Raw genomic sequence first — 18,327 nt, forward strand, 5'->3', positions numbered from 1 at the left:
AAGGGGATGACAGAGGATGAGATGGTTGGATGGCATCACCGACTCAATGGACAAGTTTGAGTAGGCTCCGGGAGGCGGTGATGGACAAGGAAGCCTGGCATGCTGCAGTCCATGGGGTTGCAAAGAGTTGGACACAATTTGCCCTATAGTTGTGCAATTTCTTCATTACTCTTGCTAAATTTGCTTGTGGTTGGTGCTTCCAACATATTTAAGAAACATTTGTGATAGTTTTTTAAGTCTTTAATTAGAAAACTCAACAAAAATTATATTTTACATAATGCATACATTCTTAGTATCTGCAGGTAAGATAAATAACAGAAGGCAAAAGCAGATATACTGTATTGCTTCTCTTTGGCAAGTCACCAGTATTATCCTCTGCAGAAACATAGGATATGTGTATAAAAAAAAAAAAAAACAAATCCCCACCACAGTCTTAACTGTCCCTTAGTACAAACAAAATATTTAGCAATAATACAGTAGATGAATTTTTCAAATTGACTAAAATTTATAGTACTTTATTTATACCACAGGGGTTAAAGTAGCAAGCTGCTTTCCAAAATTAAGGCCCGCAGCAACAGTTAGGGGAAAAAGAAAAAGACATGCCTTTTTCCTGGTTATATCCTATTTTTAATTTAATAATATCACACATTCAAACTCTACCTCTCAGATGCCACTCCTAACAAAAACAAAATCCTTCCCTAATCAGTTGTGTTTTACTTGCAAGTCAGTTGTCTGACCACCCCTCAACCAAATATACATTTTGTGTGGCGTAATTCAGCTTTCTTAAGTCAGTATTTACCAGCTAACTCAGTGTTACAGAATAAAAAGTTACTTCCACTTTACAGCAAAGATATATATTGCGGCTCTACTGAAGCAACATATACATGCTGAAACTAAGAATGAGAAAAGCAAAAGGGTCCATTCAACACATAGCAGCTTATATATAAATATATACATGTACGTATATGTTTTCACAGTTAAATTTTAGAAAAAAAATTTACATTTGATATGTTCAGAAATATTTCTAAGGTCTATAAATAATATTTTAAAAGCTCAACTGATCAAAATGCAATACAAGAATGTATCAAATTAAATAAATCTCCTAAACCTTGAAGTCAGTAAAGCTTGAGGTTTGTGTAAAGTGTGTTTAGTCCCTAACACTAGGGAAGGCAGCGTCCTCTAAACACGGTAGGAGAGAAACTCTAAAACTTTGGAAGGAACCGGCAGCTCCTGGACTTCTTGGGTGGGCATCACTCTCCGGATTGACATGCGACATAAATGTTGAAGGCTAGGGACTTGCCTTGGAGTTGCCCAAAAATACACACTTCCATCATGTGTCCTAAACAGAAACAAAAGAAAATCACAGGCTCAGTCACACAAATCCACGTTATTTCATCATCCCACAGTTCGAACAATTACCACCAAGGCTGTGAGCTGGAGCCACAAATTGTACATTAAAACCTGATTAAGGAGACCTGCAATAGTATTATAAAGAGCCCTTATGGAACTTACTGAGTAACATACAGGCTACTTTGACTAAAGCCAACTTAAATTGCCTCTTAAGAGAAAAATCACTTACCCAGCAGCTAAAACACTGCCATCAGTAGAAAAGGCACAGCAAAGACCATTGCTCAAAGGTGCAACCTGCACAGGATAATCCTCATCAATTCTCCAGAACCTCACCATTCTAGAAAGGAAATAAATTGTCCAATAATTGTCTAGTTGGAAATTTAAGGTAAAAGCAACTTTTAAAATTCACAAAGAAATGCCACTCTGTGCTAAGTCAGAACCTACCCCAAACAAAAAGGAAAACAATGATTATTGGCAAATAACTCTCCCCATGTTTCTTAACATTCTAGAAAGATCGTAATGAGTCACTTTCTAAATCGATATTCCCAAACTGCTTAGTGCCATATCCAGGCACACTGATAAAAGTATGGGAAAATGGAATGGCTGCATCTAGTCTGATTCTTACCAAAAGCAGCACATGTCAGACTCGTGACATTTCATCCTTACAGTCCCAATTTCAGTAGGTACTAATGACTGTTTTTACCATTTATTTCATTTTGACAATGTCCTTGTTTCAACCTTTATAAGATATTACTTAAAAAAAGAAACCTATCAGCTGAGCTAAAAAGCTAATTAAAAATGTACCTAGTTTGCCTGAACTAGTTAATATAGAACAAAGGAAAAGGCACTCATTATCTTCAGTCTGCACAAATATTACTCAGGCCAATATTCTTTAAGACACACCAACATCTCCCAAAGTGTTAGTCATTAAAACTCAAACTGTAGAAACATTTTCTCATCCTTAAGAATGTTTTTTATTAAGTAGAAGAATGAAAGGAAATCTTTAAAAGACAGTAATAAATATGTCAAGCTGTAATTCACACACTTACTTATCATCAGCAAGGCTTGCAACGTGCAGTCCATCATGACTGAACGAGACAGATCGTACCCATCGGTCATTTGCTCCTCCAGCAAATATTGGAGTGGGTGGGGGAAACAGGTGCCTGAAGTAAAAGACGTTTTTAGGGTGAGAGTCACCTCAAGAAACAAAACTGCCTTGTACATCAGTCTTTGAACAGTTCAGAGTGGCCTTCATGAACACAATTGAGAAGACGGAGCAGAGTTGATCTACCCACTTTAAACGAAGTAATTAAACCTAATTACTAATCTCCCTTTTAGAGTGGTTTAAGACTCTTAAGACTAAGTTTATGGTTCCCCAACACAAAACTCCAAATATAATTACCACTTCTACAGAGTCATGTCCTGTTAAGGAACAAGATCTGTATCAAGAGTCAAGTTTATTGGCAGAATTTAAATGCATTATTAAAGGGCATAAACGATACCCAAATTTCAAATTATAAGAGACTGTAAGTTTAGATGTCACATGTTAATGATTCTGATCATCTCTGGAACTTCTTAAACTACACTGATAGTAGAGAAGAATTACAGACTGCAATAATACATGCTGTACCCACCCAAATTCCATCAGAATGGCTCCAGTGTGTGGATCCCAGATATACACTCGAGTATCGTAAGATGCCGTAGCCAGCAATGCTCCATCAGGAGAAAAGTCACAAGCTACAACATCATGGTGATGCCCTTCTAGTTTTCGTATCATGGTGTATTTATCCATATTCCAAAGGAAAACCTGCAAGAAAAGGCACATGTTATAGCTTCATTCAGACATGCAGAGGACAAAATCGCACATCTTAAACTAAAACAGCTAAATTTAATTAAGATTATATTAAATTAAACATTATAAATTATGAATAATTAAAAGAATATGCTCAGTGTCATAGTCAGATTAAAATCAGTTTTTAAGTTAATTAAGGTAGACATGCAAATTCTATTTCAAATGTTTCTGTTAAATGTTAATTTAAAAATAAGCCTAAACACAAAAAAGGCAATGCAACTTAACCACAAAATTATACTGAAATCCATTTATTCCAAAAACTAATTAACTAAAATATACAAAAATAAATAGGGTTAAGTACTACAAACCCCCTTTTTTTTTATTTCCAGAAACTACCAAATTTTTAAAAAATATACAGACAGAAAATATAAGGTTAACAAATTGTTACTCCATTGGCATCTCCCTTTGAGATAATCACTTGTTTACAATAGGCTTGGGTCACCAACGTGAGCCTAGGAAGAGAAACAGATACTGCAAGCAAAGAGAATTTTTCACAGCCAAATGAAATTTCTTTGGCAAACAACAAGGATGTTAAACCACATTACAAAATGAAAATGCTAATTTACAAAAATAATACAATTAACATTTCTGTGAATCAAGATTTGCCAATCTTATTTTTCCCAAACCGACCACAATCATTAGTCATTTTAAGTGTAAAACATTTAAGTTACTTTAGTACTAGTTCACATATAGTTTTAGATTCTAAAGATCAGTGTGGTTAGACTGTGCAGAATAGCTCTGAACAGGATTCTAATGTTTACTTCAGTCTGTTATATTAAACATCAGCTTTGAGGTTTGTAACAATCCTAATAAGATAAACTCTCCTCCTCTTGGAGTAAAGCAATCCTTTTTGCTACTTTTTTTCTGCACAGACACAATATATTATTTCCAAAGAAAGTAAATACAAAGTTTCAGTTGGATCAAAGACTTAAGGTATCTCTAGTATCACAATGAATTCCAAAAAATAGCACAGAGAAACCATTTGAAAGCCAATTACATTACACTAAATTGGTTTCACATGTTAAGACTCCCAATTCCACCAGACTGGAAGATCAATTACATCGGAGGAGTCAGTTGGTTTCACTGCGGGGAGAATTATTTTTAATTATTTTTAAAAAGAAAAAAAGAAAGAAAGAAAAGCAGAAAGTGGACATCGACCAGCACCTGTGTACGTACAGTACACCTTGCAGCCGAATGCAAGGTTACTTCATCCTATGGTAAAGGTCGCCCCCAGCCCGGTAGCCAGAGATGCCACTCTTTCTGCCCAGCTAACACCATTGTGCGCCTGTGTGCGAGTGGTGCCAGCATAACCTCAATCACACCAATATTGCTGCCACCACCTGTGACAGGGAAAGCAAGAAGCATATGGAAAACACACAGCCTAAAATAGCAATGTCAACATCTAGCTTTGCTCTTCTTATGAACTGAGTATTTTTTCCCTAAACTGTCAACATTTGCAACTATCATTTTAACACACTTGGCTAAATAAAATCCATTTTAACCAGACTCCCACCCCCATTAATTCAAAGTGTATTGTGATCATCAATTTATTTGGACGTCAACCATTTTCATAAATACCTGAAGCTAGTAGATAACTGACTAAAGGAGGGTCCATCAACAAGGATAACTCTCTTAAGAGTCACTTTATACTTAATCTGTCTACAGGTATGCTATGTAAGACAGACCATATAAAATTTAGATGAAATTCACTCTAGGACATACATGACTGTTATTTTTATTCTTATTAGATTTTTAAGTTACTTTTTTTCAGTTAAATGTCCAGGACCAGCTGGGACTCAAAACTTTTTAAACAGCAAACTGGACCAAAAAAAAAAAAAAATAGAACAACAGAGAAGAAAATAATTAGCAAGGGAATGTTTTAACATTTGGACTAGATCTCTTCTACAGTATATATACTTTCCTAGATCTTATAAAAAATAAAATTGCCATACCCCATATTTTACATATATCATCTCTAACTAAAGCAACCCAATTTCTCACTTTATAATATAATCAATAACTATATTTCTTTAATTTCCCTCATGCAAATTCTCCCCCATCATGAAATAACACATTTAAGATATTTAAGACACCGAGCACAGACTTAATAGGTTACCAGATTTAAAATGATTTTGCATACATTATTACAATCCAATTCACAATAAATATACAGGAACTTTGACACATACTGCTTTACTGGCTCCCACTGAACACAGCATAGAAGAGTCCGGAGAGAATGCACAGCTATACACCCAGTTCTGATGGCCCCGCAATACTTTCATCATGTTTCCTGAACAAAAAGAAAATATCTGTGTTAATCCTGGAATCTAATTCAAACGACTAGCATTTCAAAAATGGCAGACTCACAAACTTCTAAGGGGCAGTGATCTATAACACTACAGATCTACAACAGGGGTTGGCAATATACAACCAGTGCTTATTTTTGCACCTAAGTTTTACTGAAACACAAGCATGCCCACTGTTGCGGCAGCAGAGGAGAGTACCTACTGCAGAGATAGTATGGTCTACAAGCCTAGATAGTCACCATCTGGCCCTTTAAGAAAAGGTCAGCTGACTCTCTTAGTTTGCTTTTTTCTTTTACCTTTTGGGATCCCTTAACAGCTAGGCAATCAGAGAATCGATAAATGCAGAAGAGGTGCCACATGGCTTGGCAGTAGTGTACTGCTCTCTCAGGTAATGGTTACTACCCGTAAGCCCAAACAAGTCTCCAAATCTGAGGGACTTGTTTCCTACTCCACTCAGTTTAAGCTATACTTGTCTAAACAAGCCTGTCAACTTCCACCTTGAGGCTGGTGGAGCACCAATGGATCTTAATGTAAGGTTTTAGTTAAAACTTAAAATTCTTTCACTGGAGGTTAAGAAGGGGGAAGAAATGCTTATCTCAGGTCCTCTCAAACAAGGCAGATTCCCCCAAACTTTGTAAAGGCACCACAGTTACCAATGTTTCAAAAAGGCAAAACTTGACGCTGACATTCCTGTCACTATATTGGAGGATGAATCTCTTATTTTATGATTTCTTACTTAACCTATCCAAGTTATGTTTAGTATTTACATATTATAAATTCTGGTGTATAAATCATGTTTGAATTTAATTTTATTAATTACTAAGGAGTATCTTTCATTACATCAAGGTCTTCTTAAATTTTCACTAAGCAAATAGAAGTTGATAACCTTCCCCAATATAAAGGAAATAAACCAACACAAAACCAGTTCGAATAAAACCTTAAAACTGATATAGCTTTTGTCCTCAAATAGTTGATACAGATCTGTGTAGTTAGTTTCTGAGTAATATCAGATTGCTGGCTCCTATTCCAGGTCATATTTACAGTTTTGTTTGATCTGCACAGGGAAAGGGGCCAAAGGACTAGGCAGAGAAAAGGAAACTATGATCATGTCACTTTTAACGTCAAGTGTTTGTAATACATCTCAGTAATAATACCCAGAAACTAATTCTTTTCCACAGCCTAGAAAGACAGACATACCATCATCTTTCAGGTCCCACACTCTCAGAGTTTTGTCTCTTGAAGCTGACACCAGGATCAAGCTCCCATCTGGAGCAAAAGTTAAATCTCTGACCACTTCAGTATGATCTACCAAGTTAAGGAGGAGTTTTCCTAAATGCAATGGAAGGTCAGAAAGAGGCAATGTTAATAATTTTTACCAGCTTTCATATTTTTAAAAATCAGGTTTCTCATCATTAAAAAGAGAAAGTAGAGAAATAGATGGGGACCTCCTTTGTAAAATGACTTATTTATTAGTGTGCTTTTACTATTATCTTTAGATTCACTATTTACAATGTCTTAAAATGAATTATCTCGAAGATACCAAAGCCTAAATTTATTAGAAAAATTAAAAGGGAATTTCTGAATTGTGAACAAACTCTTGGACCAAGTCAACTTAATATCAAGAAAATCTGCATCATTTAAAATCTTTGTGGGACTTTCCTGGTGGCCCAGTGGCTAAGATTGCACACTCCAAATGCAGAGGGCCTGGGTCTGATCCCTGGTCAGGGAACAAGACGTGGCAGGCCACAACTAAGACCCCATGCAGCCAAATAATTTTTTTTAAAAAAAACACCCTTGTATAGTAACAGCCTAAATTTTCAAACATAATCTCAATGAAAAGTATTTATTCACCTACGATATGAGTTTTGTTTTTCTATGAAAAGTGATGTGCTTACCTTTTAAACTTTTCCCCAGAATTCAATCAAATTTAGATTCATTATCCCCACTCAATGTTAATATCGCTTGCTGTATTCTAATGTACATATTGTTTTAAAGCTCATTTTAAAAAATCTTTTAAATTTTGGAGTACAGACTAACAGTCTGAAACTATACATGTTAGGTAGTGAAGAGCACATTTACTTTTTGGGGGGGGGCAGTGCGCTGCAGGCATGTCTCCTGTTTTTTGAGATCTTAGTTCCCAGACCAGGGATCAAACCCATGCCCTTTGCAGGGAAGCAGCCGCCAAGCCCTAACTACTGGACTGCCAGTGAATTCCCAAGGACATATTTACTTTTAACTGCCCAAAGAATTTATCTTCTCAACCTACCTGGTTAAACTTTAGATAAAATGTCACTAAAGCCTTCCAGAGGCTAGATAATGATTGCTGAAAACCAGATATACCTTGAATGCCTCTAAGCTATTATATATTGAAAAAGTATATAAGAAAACATCTTGCAATTTGAGTCATAAAGCACATTACTAGTTTACAAGTGATAATTAACTAAATGTTCCTTAGGCATGCCCTTCCTACTATAATATTCTCTGAAGAGTGATCAAGCAATATGAACTATTTTCCTAAATTAAAACTATAAGCTGCAGGTGCTATTTAGGCCAGTAAATATATATGTATAAAGACAGATTCAGAGGATCAATTCTTGCTTCTCCGTAAGTTAAAATCCTCAAATCGTATTCTTCTAGTGTCTATAAGCTATGGTCACATCATAAAATAATCAAGTTTGCTTTCAAGACTATGACTTCATACCTGTATATACATCCCATATTTTGATACGTCCATTGTTTAACCCTGTGGCAAGGAGTAGCTGATCTTGTCCAAATCTGAATCGATGCCATTCTATATTTACACAGCGACTCTGTTTCTCTGGAACTGATGATCCAAAAGCAAGACTCCAGACTATATCGCCACAGTCTATAATATGTTCACGAGGCTTATTTTTCTGACCACCATCACTGTTTTGTCTTGATAATCTTAAACTACTTGAATTGGTGATATTCTTGGTGCCATGCAAGAGACTGGTAAAAAAAAAAAAAAAATAAAGCCAGATTGTCATCTAGTTATTATTTATTCTGGACTCCTGTGGATACTAAATAATAACTGTTTGCTAAAATAACTTCCATATTATTATAGTAATACTGAGTAACAATAGAATCCTTATAGATGGGAAAGGGAAAATCTGCTATTAGCTATGTGGGCATGACCAAATAAATTCAGACTAAAATCCTCAGTGTCTAAGAAAAAGTTCAACAATAAAAAGCAATTTGTAATTTTGTCATTTCAAATGTGTTTCAATATATCCTTATTAATGTAGAATCCTATATTTAAAAAAAAAAGAATCCTATATTAATTAGGACTCTTTTCATTAACCCAAAAGTATAAAAAGCAGAAAACAAAAAACTCTGAGAACATATTGTGAAGCTGACACCAGGAAACTGTCTAAATGCCATAATAATCAGCAGCAATAAAGACATTAATGAATAAAACCATTAAGGTGAACTAGACACAACAAGAAGGGAAAGACTTTAAATTCAGGGCACACATTTTAGAAATGACACTACGTGTGTGTGCTAGCTGCTCAGTCATGTCTGACTCTGCGACCCCATGGACTGGTAGCCTGCCAGGCTCCTCTGTCCATGAAATTCTCCAGGCAAGAATACTCGGGGGGGTTGCCATTCCCTTCTCCAGGGGATCTTTCCAACCCAGGGACTAAACTCAAGTCTCCTGCACTGCAGGCAGATTCTTTACCACCTGAGCCACCAGGGATTTCCCTGGTGGCTCACACACATTTTAGAAACTACACTATCAAGGCACAATTAATCTGCCTTTTACTATATGGAAAAGAAAAACACCAAACTATCTGAGTAAATATTCTATAATATATAATTAAGGCTAGAAAATTCTTTCCACATTCAGCTTATGATCAAAACATAGGTAAAACAGTCTTCAAAAGAAATAACATAAAACAACAAAATAACTGTATTAGTCCACACAGAAAAAAGTAAATTCTACAGATAGATACAAAATACAAAAAAGAAGAGTCTTACAAGTTCTTAAGGCACTGGGACCACGGAACAAGCTTCACTGTGCGATGTCCTTGTGACCAGGCAAAGTACGAACCATCTGGGGCAAAAGCAACAGTCCAATTTTCACGACCACATTTCTTGTCAAAAGGAGCTACTGGAGCTAAAAGTTCACCTATAGTACGTGATCTCACTAAAAGAAAAAATACAAGACATTGTGTATAACAACAATGAATTTGAGACTGTATCCATATTACTTTGGCATTCACTCAACTCCACTGACTTTTCCCCCCGTTTTATGCACCAAGTTCTGCATTCTACCCTTTGAAGAGAGAGAGGCTGCGTGAAGACCCCTTGATGATAATAAACATCTTTATAAGTTCTGGCAAAGTGATTTTCCTAAAACTTTCCAAATCAAGAACTTTTAAAGAAAGTTTCAATTAAGGAAAAAAAAGAAAAAAACCTGGTCAAATAAAAAGAATGTAATGATCTCTCAGGGCTAGCAATTACTGAAGTCCTGACTTTCACACAGCCTTATGCTTTTTTTTTTTTGCCTGTGCCAGATCTTAGTTGTAGCATGTGAGATCTCCCATATTTGTTGAGACACGTGGAATCTAGTTCCCAGATTGAACCTGGGCCCCCTGCATTGGGAGCACAGTTTTAGCCACTGGACCACCAGGGAAGCCCCTGCCTTGTTTTCTTCAAATTACTAACATTTAAAATGCCAGAAACCAAAGTTGCTCTACAGGAAAAGTATCTTCTGCAAACAGCAGCTTTCAAAAACCATAATCCACTATAAAGTATAGTATTACATCACTACTCAATAGAAGCACTATCAAATGAATGGTCTAGTCAGACAAGAATATTCTTACCTTTTTCAGGTCACAAAATTAAAAAAATCCTCCAACCTGTACTTTAAAATGCATTATAGGGATTTCACTGGCGATATGGTGGCTAGGACTCTGCACTTCCACTTCAGGAGGCAGGTTCCCCTGGTTGGGGAACCAAGAGCTCACATGACAAGTGGCACAGCCAAGCAAGCACAAAATAAAATAAAATGCATTATATCTGTGATTCTCAAATAGTGGTCCTCAGTATCTTCCTAATGGGCCACCAAACTGATACCCAAATGGAAGTAATTCTTTTGGTTTTTAAGGACAAAAAGGTGGAACAATTTCATATATTTTTATTTTTGTGCACATGCAAATGTGGCTGCTATTTCCTCGATTCTGGGAAAGGATCTTCTTAAGTCTGTCACCACTGCTGTCTTGGGCTTGTCTTGATTTCAAATTTTGCTACTCTCCCTTTTCAGTTGTAAGTTACCTTCAGTTTAGTTTTCCCATTATCTATTTTGTGGTTCGCTTTGTGATCAACTCTGTAATCTATTTTTTATGTTTTGGGCTTAAACTTTCCAACAACGTAGTCTACGTATTGCAATTCAAATGAGAGCCACTGATACTCTTACTGCAAGAGCGGATACACTTACGCAAACCCCCAAAATGTACTCATAGTCTCAATGTATGCTTTGCCAACAGAGAGCGTAGCATCTGGCATGCGACAGGGGCTCAGCAAATATTTATTGAACAAATATGAAAGCCCATGTATAAATTCCCATTCTTAAGTGATTTAACTATTTCCTTGCCCAATTCTTTGCCACATTAAACAGATGAGATGTGGTTTAAAAAGTAAAACAAAACTGAAATGTTTTCCTGTGATACTCATAAATATGCACCTATTCTGGCATAGCTGAGAGATTATCAGAACATTTCCTTTTAATGACTCAAAATCTTCCTTCTTGCCACTCCACCCACTCAGTCTTGTGTCTGATCAAAGAGAATAAGAGATCCTGCGCTCACATGACATTCATATATTGAAGACAGTCATGACATCAGTAACTAAATCTTTTCACTGTGATAAAATCTGGTGAGTTTTCAATCATCCCTTAGATTGCATTGTTTCAAGTCCATTCTCTACCTTCACTTTCATATTGTTCTGGATAAATTCCAGTTAATAATGGCCCTTAAAACAGTGGAACCTTTTCAACTAACACATTATTGCAGGTGTGATTTAATCAAAGCAGATCTCTGCCCCGCCCCACCCCACCCCCAATACCCCTGCCCCACTTGTATCAAAACAGCAACAATTTCACTGGCAGGAACATGACTTTAATATACAATTCACAAACCAGTGACACTCTTGATGCCTGCAGAATGATTTCTTAAAGCATACAAATGACAGCGTTCCCTGGTAGTTTAGTGATTAAGATTCTGGGCTTTCACTGCCATGGCCAGGGTTCAGTCCCTGGTCAGGGACTAAGATCCCAAAAGCTGTGCAGCAGTCAGACAACACACACACAAATGATTTTAGAAAAGGCTTGCTGCTTCATGTCCCCCTCCATGCCTTCAAGCCCACAGTCTTATATCATCATTTTTGTGCCTGGCCCCGTGATCTGCAACCTCCACCCATTTTTTTTTAAAAGTGGGGGTGGGGGGGCTTCTCTTTAACCACATCTATCTTTTAGAATCCACAAATTTTAGGAGGAAAAAAAAAATCGAAGTTCACAAATAAGGGACGCAAGTTCTAAAATTCAACTGAAAAACATGCAAGGATTTTCTTAAAAAGAGAGAGCCTCTGATTAGATGAATGTACTTATATGGCCACCCTCAACAAATACTGCCAAATAAATACACTATACCATTACAAGTATTTAGCTAATAATTACTCAGTGTTTCTTTGCTTATTAACAAGATATATAAAATGATCATTGCATTTAACCAAATAATTTAAATACTGGTACAATATTATACACTAGCACAAACTTTATAATGAAGAAAAAAAATCTCTTGAACTTTTATATACGACCTGCAACTGCTGAATGTTAGTATCCTGAGACAGTATGATTTAACAGCTTTGTGTAAGGGAAAGGCTGCCTGCCAGGGAAGCTGGCCATAAGATACAACACTATACACGTCATCTGAGTCACTGCTCAACCAAGCAAACCAGATTCAGCTCCTTCACATTCTTCCCTGCAATTTCATAACCATAAAGGGAGGATCTGTGGCACAGCCTTGTGAAAGAGCGCTGTAGCTCCAGGCAGTAACTGACTGTCATATAGACTTTCATCAATCATGGAATCTCGCCTCCTCTTTCAGTACTTATTCTAAAAAGAAACAAAGAAACAAAAACCCAGACTTAAACAGTTTACAAAAGGCAAAAGTTCTTTTAGATATTTGGCATCTAGTTAGTAACTTTACACTCTAACCAGGAAATAACACTGAGACTTAAACACGCAAAAAAGAATTTAAAAGGCTACTTAGTGGGTGGTTCCACCTCATGCTGGTATGCTAAGAAGCTCTGTCCAATCCATAGAAGAGAGGATTGGAAAGTTTTCAAAATGATTCAAGATGAAGTAAAATACAGATATAAGGCAAGTTACTCATCCTCAGTGTCACTGTAAGTAGGAAAGAAAAAACAAACCCCACTGGACTGAGACTAAGAACTTTTGACTTCTATATTCCAGTTTTAACAACTGGACATGAATTTTGTCTACTCTGTATGTTTAAAATAGTTATTAAAACCAAGGGTAAAGTTCCCTCCTAACCTGGCAGTCAACCTTATCCGTAAGTGAACAAAAGACCAGAATTCTAAGATAGCTGCCTCTAGATATAAAACTTCACCCACACACAGGATAGAGGGCCTTTTGGCTACTTTAGCTTCTTCCTTTCTCTAGAAAACCTCCTCCAAATATTCAATAAAGCCACCAATTTAGTTGAACAACAAGGAAATGCAAACGCTCTCTGCTCAGTAGCTACCTCCAATTTTCATTTAACACACAGTGGTGGGGAGATGCTAAGTCTATTTCATTTTTTAAAGTAAAAACTGTATATCTGTAGATAAATGTATTATGATTATATATTACATATATACAGACATATACATATATATATTGGCTGCCCTGCGGGGCTTGCGGGATCTTTAGTTCCCGACCAGGGAATCCAACCCAGGGCTCGCAGTGAAAGCGCCCTGTCCTAGCCACTGGACCGCCAGGGAATTCGGCAAACTGCATATATTTAAATAACGTATATAACAAGATAAGTTCAATGTTTACTAAACAGTGAAACCTCAATTCCCCTTAAAGTGATTCCACTTTAAGGGATTTTACCTTAAGAGAGAGTATTTAGATAATGTAAGGTGCTTTCAAGGGAGTCATTGGGGTAGGTCCTAACGCAGGACCTTCAACATCTACTGGCCTGTCTTCAGCTTGGCCACTAAGCCAGTTTCCAGACGGCCTTTTCAAGAGTTCGCTCTTCTGTAAGTCAGCTTTTCTCCGGTCACTCCACCCAATCACTCTGCTCCTCCCTATATGAAAGATAGTAACCGAGTCTCCTCCCCTGAGCTTGCTGCCCTTCTGAACACCATACCATTTTTAAAAACATTTTTTCCAGGCTGATAGCTGCATTCCTCTTTATAGTCGTTCGTATACACGAAGACCCACCCTTTAATAATAGCTCGGGACAGACAAGTATACTTTTCTTCATCGGAAACTTTTTAAGAGCCGGATCTTTGCCCAGCCCTCCCCTGCCCACTCGACGCCCCAGGCCCTTAACCAAGAGAAATCCAGGAGAACGGCCCTGCTCAGACCGCCGGCAAAAAAAACTAGGGTGGGGGGAACATGTCCGCCCCGGCCACACGATCCCTGCAGCTCTCGCCACTCGGCTCTCCGGTCCTCTTTGCCTCCTCTGCGCGACGCCTCCCTCCTTGCCAAGCGCACAGTAGGCGCCGCTTCAGTTCGGATTCCATTTACCCTCGGCGACACCCACCCGCAGGGGAGCTTCCTTCCTCTTCGCTCCAGAGCTCGAGCCCGACTCACTGTTCCTCCTCAGACTCACCCTCCTCCGGGGAGCCCCTGCCTCTCCGTCGCCCCCGCGCGCTCGCCAGCACCCCTCACCCACCGTCCCATTCCTCACCGATCTCTTTCTCGTTGACCCTCGGGGGAAAGCTGGCCATCTATGGGATACCGTCTGATTCCGGGAGCGCGATGCGGACGCAACGACAGAGAGTTAAGGCGAGCGCCGAGGGGCGTGACGCGGGCTGGGTCCCTCCCGGTCCCGGGGACAGAGGGGAGGGGCGGGACGGTCGCAGAGGCTTCTGCCGACTGCCCCGGGAAAGCTCTGGGAGGCCTCTGACCGAACTACGGAGTTAAACACAGACAATAGATGCTGGTCCCTTCCTCCCGCCTACGAAGGAAGACACTTCCCTGCACGCTTCCGAGAGCAAACGAGACACTGGAGACAAAATGGCGGGCGGCGCGGGGGATATCTGGAGGCAGGGGGCGGGGTTCGTGACGTCATAGCGCCATACCCCGCCTCTCGACGTTCGGGACGTGACGGCCTCGGCTCCGCGCCCTGCCCTCCCTCCGGGTGAGCGCGGGCGTTGTCCTGGGGACCCGACCGGTAGCCGGAAGAGCGCGCGGGCGGAGCAGGGGGCGGGCCCGCTGCGCCAGCCGAGGCCCCCAAAGCTAGGCTGGACCCTACGGATTGTGCGTTTAATTCGGTCTGGATTTCCTGGCCCGGGTCCCAGCATGATATTTATAAGTTGAAGCACCTTTGAAAAGTCAAACCGAGAATTGTATAATACATATTAGTTCACAGCTTAAAGATTGCATGTAATTTAAACTGACTGTACTGTAAGGAACAAAAAAGACATTTCAGGTTTCAACTCGGTTTGGCCACCTCCCCGGCCTTCTTGCGCTGGGGAACTGGAGGTGGTTTCACGGGTAAAAGCAATGAGAACACAAGGGACATCGCGATGCACCATTCGCCCGGCCGCCAGCGTTCTGACGTGAGCCAGCCGGTTTTTGGAAGGGCCGAGGTGACCCGACTTGAGGAACGAGACACGGGCAGGATGGCGTCCCGCCCCAGCGGGAGACCTCCTGGGCGGCCTTTGTCCTGCCTGCCTGCTCTCTGCGGCCGGGCCTTCTTCGGGGCTGCAGCGAGGCTGGCAGTCAGCAGTGTCGTGGCCGCTGGCCAAGGCAGACCCCACCGAATCTGCCTAGAGGTAGCTCCTCCTTCGCCCGAGGCCTAGGCCTCTGAGAGGCAGCTAACCATTCCCACAGCAGGGATGATGCAAGCGTCAGCGAGCCAAGTTGGTTCCGGTTTTCGGAAGACATGTTTGCACTTCAATGGGCTCTTCTGTGGACTCGGAACCTAGAGAGTCTTCTTTCCCAAAATTGTTTCATCTTTTGTATTCCCTACCCTAGTGAACACGTCCAGCCAGTCACCTAAGCCAGAAGCTGGAGTCTTTTTAGACTGCGGTCATTCCCCGAGTGACATTAGTCAGTCCACAAGCCCTAGTATTTTTCTCTTAAACTGTTCTGGAGTCTGTCTTCTCTGTTTTTAAACAGCTGCCAGTGTCTTGATTCAAGAGCTCTCAGTGTCATCTCTCTTAACCACGCTTTATAACCCCACACCCTAAGAAATCGCCGTCAATACTCGATGCATTTCCTCCTAGTCTTTTAAAGATTTACTAGCTATGTGTCCTTGGGCAAACTAGTTAATCTTCCGTGCCTCAATCTTCTCATCTATAAAATGGAAATAATATTACCAACTTCACAGTTTAGAGAATTGAATTCATTAAATTATGAATTGAATAATTGAATTAACAACGTTTAGAACAGGGTCTGGCAACAAAGTGTCAGATACTAAGTATAACATAAATGTTGCATACTATTTTTTTACATAGTAATCCCAACTGACTGCAAAATTGAAAGATCAAAATCTCTTAGAAAATAAGGAATTGGGGTGAGAGTCCCTTGGACTGCAAGGAGGTCCAACCAGTCCATTCTGAAGGAGATCAGCCCTGGGATTTCTTTGGAAGGAATGATGCTAAAGCTGAAACTCCAGTACTTTGGCCACCTCATGCGAAGAGTTGACTCATTGGAAAAGACTCTGATGCTGGGAGGGATTGGGGGCAGGAGGAGAAGGGGACGACAGAGGATGAGATGGCTGGATGGCATCACTGGCTTGATGGACGTGAGTCTGAGTGAACTCTGGGAGTTGGTGATGGACAGGGAGGCCTGGCCTGCTGCGATTCATGGTGTTGCAGAGTCAGACACGACTGAGCGACTGAACTGAACTGAAAGAACTATAAAAAACAACATAAGAATGTGTATAATCAAAATCATAAAGAATAGTTCTAGAAAGCATTGACTTCCAAAACAAAGCTGATCCAACACTAAAAAGAATGAATCTCATTCTTGAGTTACTTAGAAAACATTGCTGCTGAGCGGTTATCTACTAAGGCTGATTTCGTCTTAATTTTTTACGTGGATGTCATTTCTTTTGAAATTTTTGAACCAACATTTACTATCTTGAAATATAATCTTTTAAAAGTTTACATACTCTCTTATTCCATTTTATTACATCTCAGCAAAATGTTATATTGAACAGTCTGGCATTTTCATGTAGTTACCTCTCTCGAGGATGTGTTTTTCTACACCATTTTCTTGTACTGCAGGGAAATACATAAGCATAAGAGAGGGGAAGCAAAATTATTACATTCTTTTGTTCAAGGAGAGTAACCATTTTCTATGTAAAGAATTAGAATTTTGGACTAGACTACGATATAAAATTTGCATCTTGCCTTTTTTCCTTCTTATGATAAAATAATATTTTCCTATGTAGATTAAAAAAACTTTTCTCCACATCATTGTAGGTAGTTTTAACTTCATTTGGAGGTGAGTTTCTTTTTCCTTTCCTCTTTCAGAATATGTAATACTTAATAGTGCAGAACGGTGGGCTGCTTCTGTGATTAGTCTTTGATTACACGTATGGATATTGTAGGTATATTTCCCTTGATATCATAAATGTGTCCAATGCAAAATTGTGTTTTGGGAAAATCCATACTCACCAAAAGCTATCATTTCAGGTGGGTTGCTGTTAAGCTTAGCATCTACATAGGTCTCTGAAGTTACAAACATCTAAATTAGCTTTAAATTAGGAAGGTTTCTTGCAGGATCTTATTTCTGAATGTATATCTTGAGGGGAGTAGAAAGTAAGTGTCCCCTTCCTATAACTAAGGGAATCAATATTAACTTAAAACAACAAACATGGCTTAAAAAAAAAAAACACTAATAATTGCACAACAGAAGTTTGAAACCACAAACCAACATCCAAAGCACAAATATTTTATTGTTCCCTAGTATTTTTTATTGTTCCCTAGCATGGTTAAATCTCAAAGATGAAAAAAATTGCCAAAGTCTTTTGACTCCTTTGACCAAAACCAAACAAACAAAAAAGTTAAGAACAGCCTCATTGTTTATGCAATAGCAGACTTGCTTGTGTGCCTGTTTGTTTTGCTTTGGGGACCTTTGTATTATTGTTGCTGCAACTCCCTCAGGCTAAGCCTAAAACTTCATCCAGAATTATTCAGTGCTTGGGTGTGAGAGCAGGAATTTCAAATCTTGAGATTGTGGAAGTCTGGGATCCTGGATTTGAAGAGTACGAAATTTACTCAAATTTTAGCTGGAGAAGCATAATTTATACACATAAACTTGGGCACTAATAAACAGTAAAAGATACCTCGATAATTGTAGAACATACAGGAAAAAACAATAGAGCCCAGAGGAAAAGTCTGGAGGTAACCCTTTTTGGCTGTGGTAGTCTTGCTGAAGATGAAATGTCTAGAAATGCTACACTTTACCCTGCTGTCTTAATTTTTCACTCTTCTTCCTGATTTTACTGTTTTGTTTTTTTTTTTTTTTGAGGGGGTAGGGTGTATAACCGTGTGGAATGAGCAGAATGTTAGTATCAGATATTCAAAGATGTATGATGTGATCTTAGTTTA

At 39.0% G+C, this 18,327-nt stretch overlaps 1 protein-coding gene across 1 annotated transcript; it reads right to left on the reverse strand.

Moving 5' to 3' along the window:
- Window positions 1–225: 225 nt before the first annotated feature.
- On the reverse strand, window positions 226–14,804 carry WSB1 (WD repeat and SOCS box containing 1). The gene is made up of 9 exons (XM_040243972.1): window positions 14,451–14,804; window positions 9,508–9,676; window positions 8,210–8,478; window positions 6,706–6,837; window positions 5,392–5,492; window positions 2,985–3,157; window positions 2,400–2,513; window positions 1,580–1,687; window positions 226–1,339 (listed from the first exon to the last, which is right to left on the reverse strand). Exons 1-9 carry the CDS (start codon window positions 14,488–14,490, stop codon window positions 1,180–1,182), a joined length of 1,266 nt encoding a protein of 421 aa, XP_040099906.1. The 5' UTR covers window positions 14,491–14,804; the 3' UTR covers window positions 226–1,179.
- Window positions 14,805–18,327: the final 3,523 nt, after the last annotated feature.

This window comes from Oryx dammah, unplaced genomic scaffold (assembly GCF_014754425.2).
Source record: "Oryx dammah isolate SB20612 unplaced genomic scaffold, SCBI_Odam_1.1 HiC_scaffold_8, whole genome shotgun sequence".
In the NCBI taxonomy this organism is placed as follows: domain Eukaryota; kingdom Metazoa; phylum Chordata; class Mammalia; order Artiodactyla; family Bovidae; genus Oryx; species Oryx dammah.

Excerpts from the sequence above, each read along its gene's own strand:
- WSB1 (XM_040243972.1), bottom strand. The coding sequence starts at position 14,490 with ATGGCCAGCTTTCCCCCGAGGGTCAACGAGAAAGAGATCG. Across the intron at positions 5,493-6,705 it reads GTGGGACCTGAAAGATGATG|GAAACATGATGAAAGTATTG; the intron begins GTATGTCTGTCT and ends CTTTTTGTTCAG. Across the intron at positions 3,158-5,391 it reads CAGTGGGAGCCAGTAAAGCA|GTTTTCCTTTGGAATATGGA; the intron begins GTATGTGTCAAA and ends CTTTTCTTGCAG.